Here is a 13950-nt window from a genome sequence, read left to right as displayed (position 1 = left end):
ACTCCACCCCACCTCAGCTCATCTACTGCTGAAAGCTGCATCCAGTCACAAGCTATCTCCTGGTTTTGATCACTCGGTTGCTCTTTTCTTTCTTGTGTTCTCATTAAACTCAATCTCATTGAAAATTTAATGGTTGAATTCACCCACGACTTGCTTTGACTCCAAGTCAAACAGCACCAGAAAATTTAAAAAATGACATTTTTTTTTGTCATTTCCTTCCAGAGCCTGCCTCTTCCCACCTCTTTTGTTTCATCTTCCAGTTCTACAATCTGCCAGTATCTTCATGCTACTTCTAAAATGACCTACCCCTTTTTTTTAAGTACTCTCTACTGTTGGCCAAGCTTTTATCTATGCAAGGCCCAAGCTTTGGAGTTTCCTCCTTATTTTTTTTATTTCTGTTCCTCGCTCCTGTCTTATGACACTCCATATCTAATTCGTGACTTGGTTTGGATAAAAATATTCAGGCCTGGTATAGATTTACAAACAGCAAGAGATTCAAGGATTTAAGTGAAATTGAGAGCAAAGAACAGACCAGTATAGACTTATTGAATGGTAGAGCAAGCTTGAGAAGCTAAGTAATCTGTTCCTCTTACTTTAAAGTTATAAATGATAGATTATATTTGTATATCATTTTTATGACTTTATTAAAGTAGAAATTATGTGCACATTCCCTGATGTTAATAGTACTTCATTTACAGGGCAAGACTCCATGTCTGGGTCGGATACAACAAAAGTCTTCCTGCTTATTGACCAGAGAAGGACTTATTGATGCAATTCTTGCCCTCTTTGAAGAATGTAATAGTCCTGACCTAATGAAAATAAAGCATGTGGCCAATTTTGTAAAAAAGTGTGAGTACTGTACCATAAGCTTGCTGCTGGTTTGATAATTTTTTCATTTCCTTTTTCCACAATCACTTTTTTTAATATATTGATGTTAACCTATTTCCTAATTTTAGCTGGTTGAGTACAATAGATGGTAGCAGGGTCACAATGACATTTAATCTTGGGAAAATTAAGTATTGAAATATTGAAGTAAATGTGGAAATCCCTTATAATTAGTTATGTTACAAAGAGAGAGAGCCCATTCCTAAACAGCCTGCTGCTATCCTGGTAAAGTATTTTCATGCATTGGGTTCATGTTGATCAGAAATAGTAATTCAATAACCTGTAGGAATTTGTTATGAGATAAGGTGTGCTGCATGTTAAATTGTTTATGATTCTGATATCATTTGTGGATAGGCTGTTTATTTCACCTTCTGAAAAGATGATTGCAAAGTTCAATTGAAGATGCCAGTTATTGTGAAACTTAGATTATATTTTCCTTAACTGAAGTTAATGAAATAGCCACAAAATTATAATCAAGATCCTCTATCATCCAATATCTGCACTTCAGTTTCTGAAACTCTAACCTTGCCTGTTTATTATCTGTGGTATTTAAAGTTATACACAGGCCATATATACTATTCAGTATACTACACAGGAGGCAAAGTTTTCACTAACCTAGTCTTTTAGATGAAAAAAAAATTCTCTATTGGATTTGCTAGTGATCCTTTTATGTTATAACATCTGCTTTTAAGTATACCTCAAGAGATTTACCCCATGTCCCTCCTCAATGTAACCCTCTCTTTATATTGAAGGCCTGTGTCAGGTTACCTCTCAGTCCAACTTTACAGGCGAAAAGAGCACTGATCTCAGCTTCCCCTGATAATTAAATCTGTCAGTCTTGGTTTCCAGTTCCTATTTCTAATGAATAATGTGTTTGTTAGAATAAGATGTGATGATCAGAAATATATTAAATTAGTACAAATTAATAAAAGCAATTTAAAATATTTAAAGGTTAGTTATGTAGGTCGGAGCTGGGCAAAAAAGCTGTGAATAATCTGATAATATGAAGGCAAAAAAACAGGACATAACCCAACCAATGAGAGATCAAATAGAATGTGCTGGAAACTAAGTGAGTGGGTGTTCTCTCTCTCACTCATCCACACAGGCAAGTAATCCAACAGCAACAGACTGTCTATGTGCTCGAGGGAGAAAAAGGGAGATCTTCCTCTTTCATACCCTGCTGTTCTTGAGAGGAACAATTCTAACCAGTACTTTCCCAGGACCCTGCTTGCCTCACATGGAGTGCTCCAATTCAGTGAATTATGCAGACAGTATAATACCGACAGATTTTATGATGTTGAGCCCAGGTAACCTTTAACATACCTATATTGTTAAACTGAATATTTTGTTTCAGTAGATTCAAACTGTCTTTTCTGTCTGTAGACAAAGATGCTCTGAATGAGATTCGAGAGTTGCAACCCTGTGCTGGTGATTTTGAGGTGAAAAGCGTGATTGGTCGTGGTGTTTTTGCGGAAGTGCAGGTCGTCCGTGAGAAAGCTACCAACGATGTTTATGCAATGAAAGTCATGAATAAGCAGGCGCTGATTGAAGAGGATAATGTAAGATGACACTATTATTAATTTGGATTTAATCTGAGATTCATTATGTCTACAGAGTTGTCACTACAGGTTCCATGGGATGAATAGGCTGATATTTTTACAATTGTTGCTCTTTGAATTATCAGAAAAATAATTCCACTTATCTTTAAAAATGTAAATTTTTAATAGTTTGAAATTATTACAAGTTTTCATGATGAAAGTCTTGGTGATCATTCTATTGCTGCCATTGCATAATACATTTAGGGTTGGGATTATGTCATGGATGAATTTTGTTTGTTGGGAAATTGAATATTTTTCAACTAAGATGCTCAGTGTTGGAGGCCTCTTAAATCAGATTCTTGAGGTGGTATAGCACTGGTTGAAGTTGTTGGGTCCTCTGGTGCCGCAGTGATGTGCTGATGGTAGTTGGATAAAGAGTTCTTCAAAATGAGCCTGATTGAAGGCCCCGGCAAGTATGTGAATGCTTTCAGAATAGGCCATTTCTTGTTTGTTAATCATGGCCACTAGCTTGACATCCGCTTTTGGCGGTATGTAAACTGTAGTCAGAATCATGGTGGAGAACTCTCTTGGTAAGTAGAATGGTGGATTGGATGTCTCAGGTTAGGACAACAAAAGCGTGAAAAAACACAGCTACACTCAAGCACTGTGCCACTGTGATGAGTTTATCATCAAACAGAAGCTGCTGGTCCATCTGATGATTGAGAACTTCTCAGGCTGGAATGTAGGGAGTGAGCAGACTAATGTCCCTTTCCAGTCATCTTTGGCCACCTGCTCTTTCATGCCTCGGAAACTCCCTTTACTCCACTGTAATACCAATACATCCGACTTTAGCTTCTCCCTCTCTAACTACAGGGTGAATTCTAGCATATTATAATCAAATTTTCCCAAGGGTTCCGTTACCTTAAGTTCCTTAATGTGGGAATTCTGAGAGACTTAGAACCTCCCAGATAACCACTCCTACACCAAGTGCGCTGAGCTGCAGCCCTTCAGAGAACATGTTAAGGAACTGGAAAGGTAGCTTGATAACCTTTGGCTTGTACAGGAGACTGAGGAAATGATGGAAAGGAGCTACAGGGAGGTAGTCACCCCTAGGTTGCAGGAAGCAGGTAACTGGATGAGTGTTGGGATAAGAAAGGGAAATGGGCAGAGAGTATAGAGTACCCCTGTGGCCATTCCACTCAGTAATAAAATTACTCTTTTGTGTACTGTTGAGGGAGACAGTCTACCAGGGGAAGCTGTAATGACTGGGTCTCTGGCACAGAGTGTGGCTCAGAAGAGAAGAGAGGTGAAGAGGTCTGCAGTAGTGAGAGGAGATTCCATAGTTTGAGGAACAGATACGTGATAATGTGATGTGATAGAGATACACAGATAGTATGTTGCCTCCCAGGTGCATGGTTAAAATATCTCAGATCGGGTCTGTAGCATTCTAAAGGGGAAGGGTAAGAGCCAGAAATCTTGGCATCAATGATATAGGTAGGAAAGGTGAGGAACCCTGAAGAGAGGTTTCAGGGAGTTGGGTAGAAAGCTGAAAAGCAGAACCGCCAGGGTAATTACCTCTGGACTGCTGCCTGTGCCATCTGCGAATGAGGGTTAGAATAGGAGTATTTGGCAGATAAATGTGTGGCTGAGGAACTGGTGCAACGGGCAGGGATTCAGATTTCTGGATCTTTGGGATCTCTTCAGGAGACAATGAAAGCTGTTTAGGAGGGTTTAAACTAATTTGGCAGGAGGATGGGAACTGGAGTGATAAGGCTGAGGACAGGGCAGTTGGTTTGCAAACAAGTAGTGTGTAGTGAGACTGCTAGCAATGAGAGGCTGATGAGGTGAAATTACAGTCAATGGGATGAGTTGCTATGTAAAGGGGGACAAAGTCAAAGAGAGTGACGAATACTGGACTGAACGTGTTATATCTGAATGCATGCAGTTATGGAATAAGGTAGATGTAGTATAGTTAGAGATTGGCAGATATGATGTTGTGGGCACCACTGAGTCATGGCTGAAAGAAGATTATAGCTGGGAACTTAACATCCAAAGATGCACATTGTATTGAAAGGACAGGCAGGTAAGCAGAGGGGGAAGAGTGGCTCTGATGGTTAAAAAATTAAATGAAATCCTTAGAAAGAGATGACATTGGATCAGAAGGTGTAGAATCCTTGTGGGTAGAGCTAAGAAACTGCAAGGGTACAAAGACCTGGATGGGAGTTATATACAGACCTTCCAACAGAAGCAAATATATGTGCTACAAGTTACAATAGGAGACAGAAAAGGTATATCAAAAGGGTAATGTTTAGATAGCTATAGAGGATTTCAATATGCAGTTAGATTGGGAAAATTAGGTTGGTGTTGGGAAGCTTTTAAAAACCAACAGAAGGCAACTAAAAAAAGTCATTAAGAGGAAAAAGATAGAATATCAAGGTAAGCTAGGGAATAATATTAAGAGGATACCAGAAGTTTCTTCAGATACATTAAGAGTAAAGGAAAGGTGAGAGTAGATGTTGGACCGCATGCTTTTCTTAGCACAGATTTTCTTGGATAAAGAGCTCAAAGCTGTTCATAATACTCACAATGCACAGTGTGGACTGACCAATGTTTTTTCAAGGCTCAGTTTTACCCCCTGCAAGTTAGTCTTAATGGAATACTGCATGAATATATCCCACCACCCAGCTCATGCTCTCTTGTTACTGCTGCCATCAGGAAGAAGGTACTTGAGCCTCAGGCTCACGCTACCAGGTTCTGGAACAGTTATTGTCCCTCAGCCATCGGGTTCTCCAGCCAGTGGGATAACTACATTCAACTTTACTTGCTCCATCTCTGTATTGTTTCCACATATATGGACTCACTTTCAAGGACTCTTCGTCTCATGTTCTTAATATTTATTATTTTTATTTTCTCTTTTCTATTTACACAGTTTGTTCTACTTTGCACATTATTTTTTTTATTCACCCAGTTGGGAGCAGTCTTTCACTGATTCTATTACGGTTCTTGGATTTACTGAGAACATCCATAAGAAAATGAATTTCACAGTTGTCAATGGTGATGTACGAGTACTTTGATAATAAATTTACTTTGAAGTTTGAATGAGGACTCTCAAGTTCCCTTGACTCTGATTTCTGAATTTTCTCCCCATTTACAAAATAGTCTATACCTTTATCTTTCTTCCAAAGTGCATGATCATACACTTTGTCACAAACTTGGCCATCAATTCCATCATCCAAATCATTGGCCTATAATGCAAAAAGAAGTTGTCCCTACTTTGACCCCTGGGAAGCACCACTTGTCACTGACAGCCAACCAGAAAAGGCCCTCTTTATCCCCTCTCTTTGCCTCCTGCCAGTCAGCCAATCCATACTAGTATCTTTCATAATACAATTGACTCTAATCTTGTTTAGCAGCCTAATGTGTGGCACCTTGTCAAACTCCTTCTGGAGGGAACAACTCTATCGCATCTGTTATTTCCTCAAAGGATTCCAGCAGACTTGTCAGGCAAGATTTCCCTTTAGGGATGCCATGCTGACTTTGCCCTGTTTTTATCATGTGCCGCGAAGTACCCCAAAACCTCATCCTTAATAATGAGCTCCAACATCTTCCCAACTACTGAAGTCAAGTTAACTGGCCTATAATTTCCTTTATTTGCTCCCTCCCTTAAAAAGCAGAGTAGCATTTGCATCCCATAGTACTCCAGAACCATTCCAGAATTTAGTGATTCTTGAAAGATTACTGCTAATGCCTCCACAATGTCTTCAGCTAACTCTTTTTACCCTTGCATTTTCTTAACTCTATTCATAAGCATTCTACATCTTCTGATCCTATTACTCCTCTTTCTAAGGATTTGATTTCATGATTCAGGAGGAACCCATCCTGTCGGAAAAGCTCACTGCTTCCTGCCCTAGAAATTCAAACCCACTTCACACACGCCAATCTTTCAGCCATGTATTTAGCTCAGATCTTATTCACCCTGTGTTAATTTGCACATGGCTCAGGTAACAATGCAGTGATTATTACCTTTTTGGTTCTGTGTTTTGATTTTGTCCCGTGCTGCTCAAATTCCATCAGCAGGGCCTCTTTTATTGTTCTTCCTATGTCATTGGTACCCACATGGAACACAACAACTGGATGTTCCACTCCCATGCCAATTTCCTCTGCAGGCACCAGGGCAGATAACACCGTCTTCAGAACTTACAATTCATGCAACAGAATCTTGTCTATCCCACTGACTATGCTATCGCCAATTACAAAACATTTCCCTTCTCTTCACCCTGCCCCCACCCCTCTTGAATGGCTTCCTGAACTACTGCTCTACGGTTTGGTTGCTCGTCCTTCCTACAACCCCCAATCTCATCCTCGCAGGATGCAACAATCTCAGAGCTGTTGGGCAAGATCAATAGCTGAGGCTTCTCTACATTACCCCTTTCTGCCTCACTGGCATCCTGTCCCTGACCACAAACTGAATACTGAATTTGAAATAGTTAATCTAGTGAGTGTGAAGGTCTTCTGAAACAGTGTCCAGGGAACTCACTCCCCCCCCCCCCCCCCCGCCCCCACCGCTGCATTGCAGTGTTTGAACTTTGAACCTGAGTTCCTCGAACATCGAATACTTGCTGCAGATGTGGTCATCAGGAATCACAATGGGGTTCGCCAGCTTCCTTTTCATGTAGCTGCAACACATCACCTGATCTGGCATCTCTACTATATTAATTGTTGTAATTTGGTTTATTTTTAGTTAACACTGTTTTTTTCAATACATTACCTGTTCTCACCTCTGCCATGGTCCACTCACGCAATGCTGTCCAAAATAGCATCTGGGACCTTGGTGTCCATTTCTTTTCACTGAAGCCTCAAGCCAAAGCCTCAGTTTCCCACTCTAACCCAGTCCACTGCAACAATGGCTGCTCTGCTTAAAACTAATTTCTTTTATTCCAAGTGAAACTCGCACAATGAGATTTGCTCTTTTCAAAGGTTCCTGTTCTCACACAGATCTCACTCTTGCTATTCCAAAACGATCTTTTTTAGCCATGTTCTGAATGCATTTAGAGCTGGATAGGGTTACCTGACAATGTATAGTGGAGACCAGTATGTCTGGTTAAAGATAAACAATGGTGTAAGTTATGAATAGATATGAGGAAAAGGGTGTTTTGGCAGCTGCAATTTGCTTGAATGCTGGATCAAGCTTAAGGGGTTAAATAAACTCTCCATATTCCTGTGTTGGTGATTGTAACTTCTGGTAAAAGCATCTGTTGAATCATCAGAAAAATGTTATCTATGTTGGTTAAGCATAATTAATTAAGAATCTTTTTCTAAATATAAATTGGATCTAAAAAACTTGACAGGACATCAGACTCATCATATATGTGAGGATGTCATCAGTGTTACAGTCTATATTTCAAAATGGTTCTTCCTAATTAGTATTGATGTCTTTTAGTCCTTTGAGTTAATTTGTAAATTGAAACTGACACCTGGGCATCCTTCAAGAGGATGAATTCACAAAAGGCATATGATCCAGTCTGCGTACCTGACCGAGTACTAAAAGCTATGCAGACTAACTGATTGGAAATGTATATGGACTTATTCAGCCTTGCTTCCATGGTCTAAGGTTCTTGCCTGCTTCAAAAGGGCATCTATTGTACCAGTGTCCAAGAAGAGTATGGTGACCTGTCTCTAAGACTGCTGTCCAGTGTCACTTGTATCAAAGATAATGAAGTACTTTACAGAAGTTGGTTATGGCATGGATCAATTTCTTCCTCGGAGATGACCTGAGTCTGCTCCTTTTAGCCTACTGCGATGGCAGGTCAACAGCTGGTGCAATTTCTCTGGCTCTTCATTCTGCTGTTAACTATCTGGACAACAAAAATTTGAAGGTCAGGTTGCTGTTCATTGATTACAGCTCAGTATTCAATACAATTATCTCATCCAATCTCATTATCAGCTTCAAGACTTCAGACACTGTATTTTCCTCTGGAACCGGGTACTCAACTTCTCATCCACAGAAGTCAGTCAGTGAGGATTGGTAACAAATCTTCATTGCTGACCATCAACACAGGTGCATCCAAACTCTGCATGCTTGCTACCATGCCCCCTCCCCGCCGCTCTGTTTTCTAGGCATATGGGACCTCACAGCTAAGCATAGCTCCAGTGTCATCTTCAAATTTGCCAACAGCACTATTGTTGGATGAATCACAGGTAGCGATGAGTCAGTTTACTGGAGTGAAATAGGTCATCTGTGAAGCGTTACTTTTTAAAAACCTACCTCTCGCTGCATATCAGCAAAACTGTAGAGCTGATTATTGTTTTCAGGAAGGGAAAGTGGGACAAACATGTGCCAGTGTATATTGGGGAATCGACAGTGGATGAAGGCAGCAGTATAAATTCCTGGATGCTAACATATTGGATAACCTGTGCTGGGTCCAGCACTTAGATGAAATAAGAAAAGTGCACCAGCGTCTTTACTTAGAAGGTTAAGGAGGTTAAACCGGTCATTGAACATTCTAACAAACTTCTACAGATGTACTGTTGTAAGTATCCTGATCGGTTGCATCGAGATCTGGTCTCACATTTTGAATGTGCAGGACCATAAGAAGCTGCTGACTAGTGGATTCTGCCCATATATCACAGAGTTACTGCCTCAAGAAGATGCTATCTATCATGAGTGATCCTCACCATCCCTGCGATGACAATTTTTCACAGCTACCAATGGCAGGAGGTACAGTAGTATGAAGTTTCACATCACCAGGTTCAAAGCAGATGTTCAGTTCTTGAGTCAACTGGCACAACTCTAATCACTCCAGTTTAGCAACACTATGAGCATTTTGACCATTGTGCACTGAATTGGACTTGCCATTTTAATTGTTACTCTTGCAAAACAAACAAAAAAGTTGTGTTTATTTTATTTTTTCTTGCAAATGCTGCTTGTATGTGATGTTGCTGCAAGTAAGTTTTTCATTGTGCCTGTGTATACCATAGCTGTAACTGTGCATATGAAAATAAACTCGACTTTGATACTTTGGTATTCATCCTCGCAAATATAGCATAGAAAAAAAATGTCTTTTCTTCTCCTCTGCAACTTGCAAAGTAAATAATGCCAGCTTTTTGGGTAGAGTTATGGGATGACATCTATGGTGATAGCATCATTGACAATCACTTGATTGTTCATTGGCCAAACAGAGTGGATATTCTTGTCAAGGTTTCATAGGACCTTTTGCATCCACTTATGTTAGTGTGAGAGAAGTATTTTTCAGTGATATCCCACTTACTCAAAATTATCAATGTTTGGACTGTCAGTTCAGTTCTTTGTTAGGATCAGTTTTAAAAGAAAGTTCTTTCTTGATATTGTTAGAGTAAGCTCTGGTTGTTGTAGGAAGAAGGAATTGTAGGTGGGAAATACAACCAATAAGAACCTAGCTATGAGCAGTACATAACAACTCACTGCTGTTATTAAATTGATAATTTGGTCAGTCAGGGAATTAGCTATCATGTTGTTCTTACTTTGTGGTTAGAACATTAGATTCTGAGATTTTTATTGCCTCCAAGAGGTTTGTTGGTTGCTTTAAAAAGAAAACCATGGAAAAGGGATACATTAAAGATTAAACAAAGCTTTTTTAACATTAAAAAAATAAATTATTCACAGTGTACAAGTTACTTAGTGGAATATACAATTAGCATGTGAAGTGCTGATTGCTTTATTATGTTTGAATTTAACAAATATCAGTACATTGTGATATACTGTTTTATGTAGTTTACAGTTTTACATGTTTTCATTACCATTTTAAGCTTCACCCACTTTGGATATTTTTGTTTTCTTGCTGCTTAGGTCGTATTTTTTGAGGAGGAATGTAGTATCCTATCACGCAACACCAGCCCCTGGTTGCCTTCCTTACAGTATGTATTTCAGGACAAGATGTATATTTATCTGGTGAGTAAACAGAGCAGAGTAGAGCAAAACAATAATTGGGGATAGGGTGAAATGTCCTACTCTAGTTTCGTTTAGTTTGTCATTAAACACAAAGTTGTCTTTTTCTTTTCTGGACTTAGTTCTCATTTTGTCCAACTTAACGTGGATAAAGACAATTTTAATGGACCAGACAAGGTTATCTAACTGCAGGCAAGGAATCAGGTTTTTGATATTCCCACATATGCCTTAATTTGACACTTGTCAGATGAACACAAGATGGAGCCAATTTCAGTTAGCACAAGGAATCTCCAAAATCCGTTGCTTTTCTCCCAGAAAACAATGATTTCTCTTTTACCCATTCCCAAAAAACACTTTGCACTGAACATTTGAAATATTGCAAACTTCTCAGAAATCCTGATAAGATTTTCTTCTTCACAACACACACAAAATACTGGAGGAACTCAGCAGAAAGAGTACAGTCGACGTTTCAGACCAAAATCCTTCATCAGCACAAGGCCATGGGCAGGCAAGGAGATAAGCTGAGGGAGGGAAAAGAGGATGGGGAATGGTGAAGGGGGGGCATTACTGGAAGTTTAAGAAATCGATGTTCATGTCATCAGGTTGGAGGCTCTCCAGATGGAATATAAAGTGTTCTTCCTTCAACCTGAGTGTGGCCTCATTGTGACAGTAGAGGACGCCATGGATAGACATATTGTAATGGGAATGGGAAGTGGAATTAAAATGGGTGGCCACAGGAAGTTCCCACTTTATCTGGCTGACGGAGAGTAGGTGCTTGACGAAGCAGTCTCCCAATTTGCGTCAGGTCTTGCCAATTCATAGATTGGGAGACCGTCTCATCGAGTACCTACTCTCCTTTGGCCAGAAATATTCCCTGGTATTACATTCACAGAATTACTTTATATTTGTCAAGCACTATTTTTCCTCCATGAAATCGCGTTAACAACTTGTGTCGGGATAAATGATTTAAGGTTACCTATTTTTTTCCTACCGCCGTTCTTTAAATGCAGCATTACATTTGATTGCTAATGATCTACCAGGACTATTTCAGAATTTAGGGAAAATTGGATGATCAACATTCACGCATCTTATACCCACCTTGTTCAGAATCCTAGGTGTTAGGTTATCAAGTGCAATATATTTGTTAAGGTTCAGTCACCTTAATTTATTCTATATTTTTAATAAATGCTAATTGTCACCTTGCTGTCATCTTTTGCGAGTGTAGCTTCCGTTTTGTTCCATGGGGTGTCACTGTGATCTTTGAATTGATGTATATTATTTTTATACAGCATTGCTTAAATTGTTGTGGGGTGTTGATGTAAGAAAGAAGAGACTTTCAGTAAATTTTTACTTGATAATTTCAAAATTAAGACAAGTTGGTCTGGTTAAACAATGCATATACTCTTTACTTGGCTTTGACTTGATTGGCACTCTGACATGTTTACTGTTCAGAAAATGATGCTGTGGTTCCTTAGCGACAGGAAAGGAACCAGAGGGTTGAAGGATAGTCGCTGTTGTTCTGCTGTTTTTTTAAAAAATAAAGGCTCTAAACATAAACCAGGAAATTATAGGCTAATGAGTCTGACATCAGTTGTGGGATAAGGTAGTAAACTGGATTAGACATTGCCTTTTTGGGAGAAGCCAGAGAGTGATAATACAGGGTTGCCTCTCTGTCTGGAGACCTGTGACCAATGGTGTGCCACTGGGTCGTTTGTTGTTTGTCATCTGTATCAATGATCTAGATGATAATATGGTTAATTGGATAAGCAAATTTGCAGGTGATGCCAAGATTGGGGGTGTAGTGGACAGTGAGGAGGGCTATTGTGGCTTGAAAAGGGATTTGCATCAGTTGAAAAAATGGAATTTAATGCAGACAACTGCGAGGTTTTTGCAATTTGGTAGGACCAACCAGGGTCTTACACAGTGAACAGTAGGGCACTGAGGAGAGTGGTAGAGCAAAGTGGGCTGGAAATGCAGATACATAGTCCTTTGAAAGTGGGATCACCGGTAGATGGGGTCATAAAGAAAGCATCTGGCACATTGGCCTTCATAAATCAACGTACTGAGTACAGAAGATGTGATGTTATGTTGAAGTTGTATAAGACATTATTGAGGCTAATTTGGAGTATTGTGTGCAGTTTTAGTCACCTACTTTACCTACAGGAAAGATGTAAACAAGGTTGAAAGAGTACAGAGACAATATTGCTGGATCTGGAGGACCTGAGTTATAAGGAAAGAGTGAACAGGTTAGGACTGTATTCTTTAGAACATAGAAGTTTGAGAGGAGATTTGATAGAGGTGTACAAAATTATGAAGGGTATAGATAGAGTAAATACAAGCAGGCTTTTTCCACAGAGGTTGGGTGTGACTACAACCAGAGGTTATGGCTTAAGGGAGAAAGGTGAGGAGTTTAAGGGGAACAAGGGGGAGGGAAATGACTTCACTCAGGGGATTGTGAGAGTGTGGAATGAGCTGTCAGCATAAGTGGTCTATGCAAGCTCAATTTCAATGTTTAAGAGAAGTTTGGATAGATACGTGGATAGTAGGGATAAGGAGGGTTATTGTCCCGGTGCAGATCAATGGGAGTAGGAAACTTAAAGGTCTCAGCATGAGCCAAAAGGCCTGTTTCTGTGCTGTACTTCTCTTTGCATATGGTGCAAATTCTTGACCTTGTGGGGAAATCTACCTTACTGAAAGTAATCAATGTTTAACTACTTTGCATTTCTTTCTTTTCCCATTAATAGAGTGCCAAAGGAAAAGAAAATAGAATCAGAATCAGGTTTATTAACACTAACATATGTCAGGAAATTTCTTGTTTTGTGGGAGTACACTACATTAAATACTGTAAAGTACAATTAGAAATAAAAATAATTAAATCAAATAAGTAGTGCAACAAGCCAGCAAAATGGTGAAGTAGTGTTCTTGGTTCAGTCCATTAGCTGCTCAGAAATCTGATGGTGGAGGGGACGAAGCTTTTTTTAAAAAGATGAGTATGTGTCTTCAGGCTCCTGTACCACCTCTCTGATGATAGTATTAAGAAAAGAGCAGTCCTGTGTGATGGGAGTCCTTGATGACAGATGCTGCCTTTTTGAGGCATCGCCTTTTGAAGATGTCCTCTATGCTAAGGAGACTGGTGCTTATGATGAAGCAGGCTGAGTTTGCAACCCTCTGCAGACAGTGATTCAACATGTTAGAATGCTCTCCATCTGTAAAAAAAATTTGTCAGTCTTTAGTGACTTACCAAATCTCCTCAAACTCCTAATGAAATATAGCTGCTGGTGATCCTTCTTCATAATTGCATCAATATGCTGGGCCCAGGATAGATCTTTAGCGATGTTGACACTTAGGAACTTGAAACCTCTCACCCTTCCCACTGCTGACCTCCTTAATGAGGATTGATGTGTGCTCCCCTGATTTTCCCTTCCAGATGTCCACAATCAGTTAGTTCCTTGGTTTTACTGACTTTGAGTGCTAGGTTGTTGTTGCAATACCACTCAACCAGCCAATCTATATAATGTCTGTATGGTTTCTCATCACCATCTGAGATTCTGCCAACAACAGTTGTGTCATCAGCAAATTTATAGATGGTGTTCGAGCTGTGCC

General features: G+C 39.6%; 2 protein-coding genes across 2 annotated transcripts in view; one reads left to right on the top strand and one right to left on the bottom strand.

Moving 5' to 3' along the window:
- Nucleotides 1-13950, bottom strand: part of LOC132404267 (uncharacterized) — a 504471-nt gene that overhangs the window by 202603 nt on the left and 287918 nt on the right. The window lies entirely within an intron of this gene.
- LOC132404262 (citron Rho-interacting kinase-like) overlaps nucleotides 1-13950 on the top strand; it is a 222604-nt gene that overhangs the window by 15820 nt on the left and 192834 nt on the right. Inside the window, exons 3-5 of the mRNA XM_059988396.1 lie at nucleotides 699-849; nucleotides 2269-2444; nucleotides 10249-10350. Of these exons, the coding sequence (XP_059844379.1) occupies nucleotides 699-849; nucleotides 2269-2444; nucleotides 10249-10350 (429 nt within the window). The remainder of the gene's footprint in view (nucleotides 1-698; nucleotides 850-2268; nucleotides 2445-10248; nucleotides 10351-13950) is intronic.

Source organism: Hypanus sabinus, chromosome 13, assembly GCF_030144855.1.
Source record: "Hypanus sabinus isolate sHypSab1 chromosome 13, sHypSab1.hap1, whole genome shotgun sequence".
NCBI lineage: Eukaryota > Metazoa > Chordata > Chondrichthyes > Myliobatiformes > Dasyatidae > Hypanus > Hypanus sabinus.
Note: the sequence above shows the minus strand (reverse complement) of the source record. Positions and strands in the feature narration are given on the sequence as shown.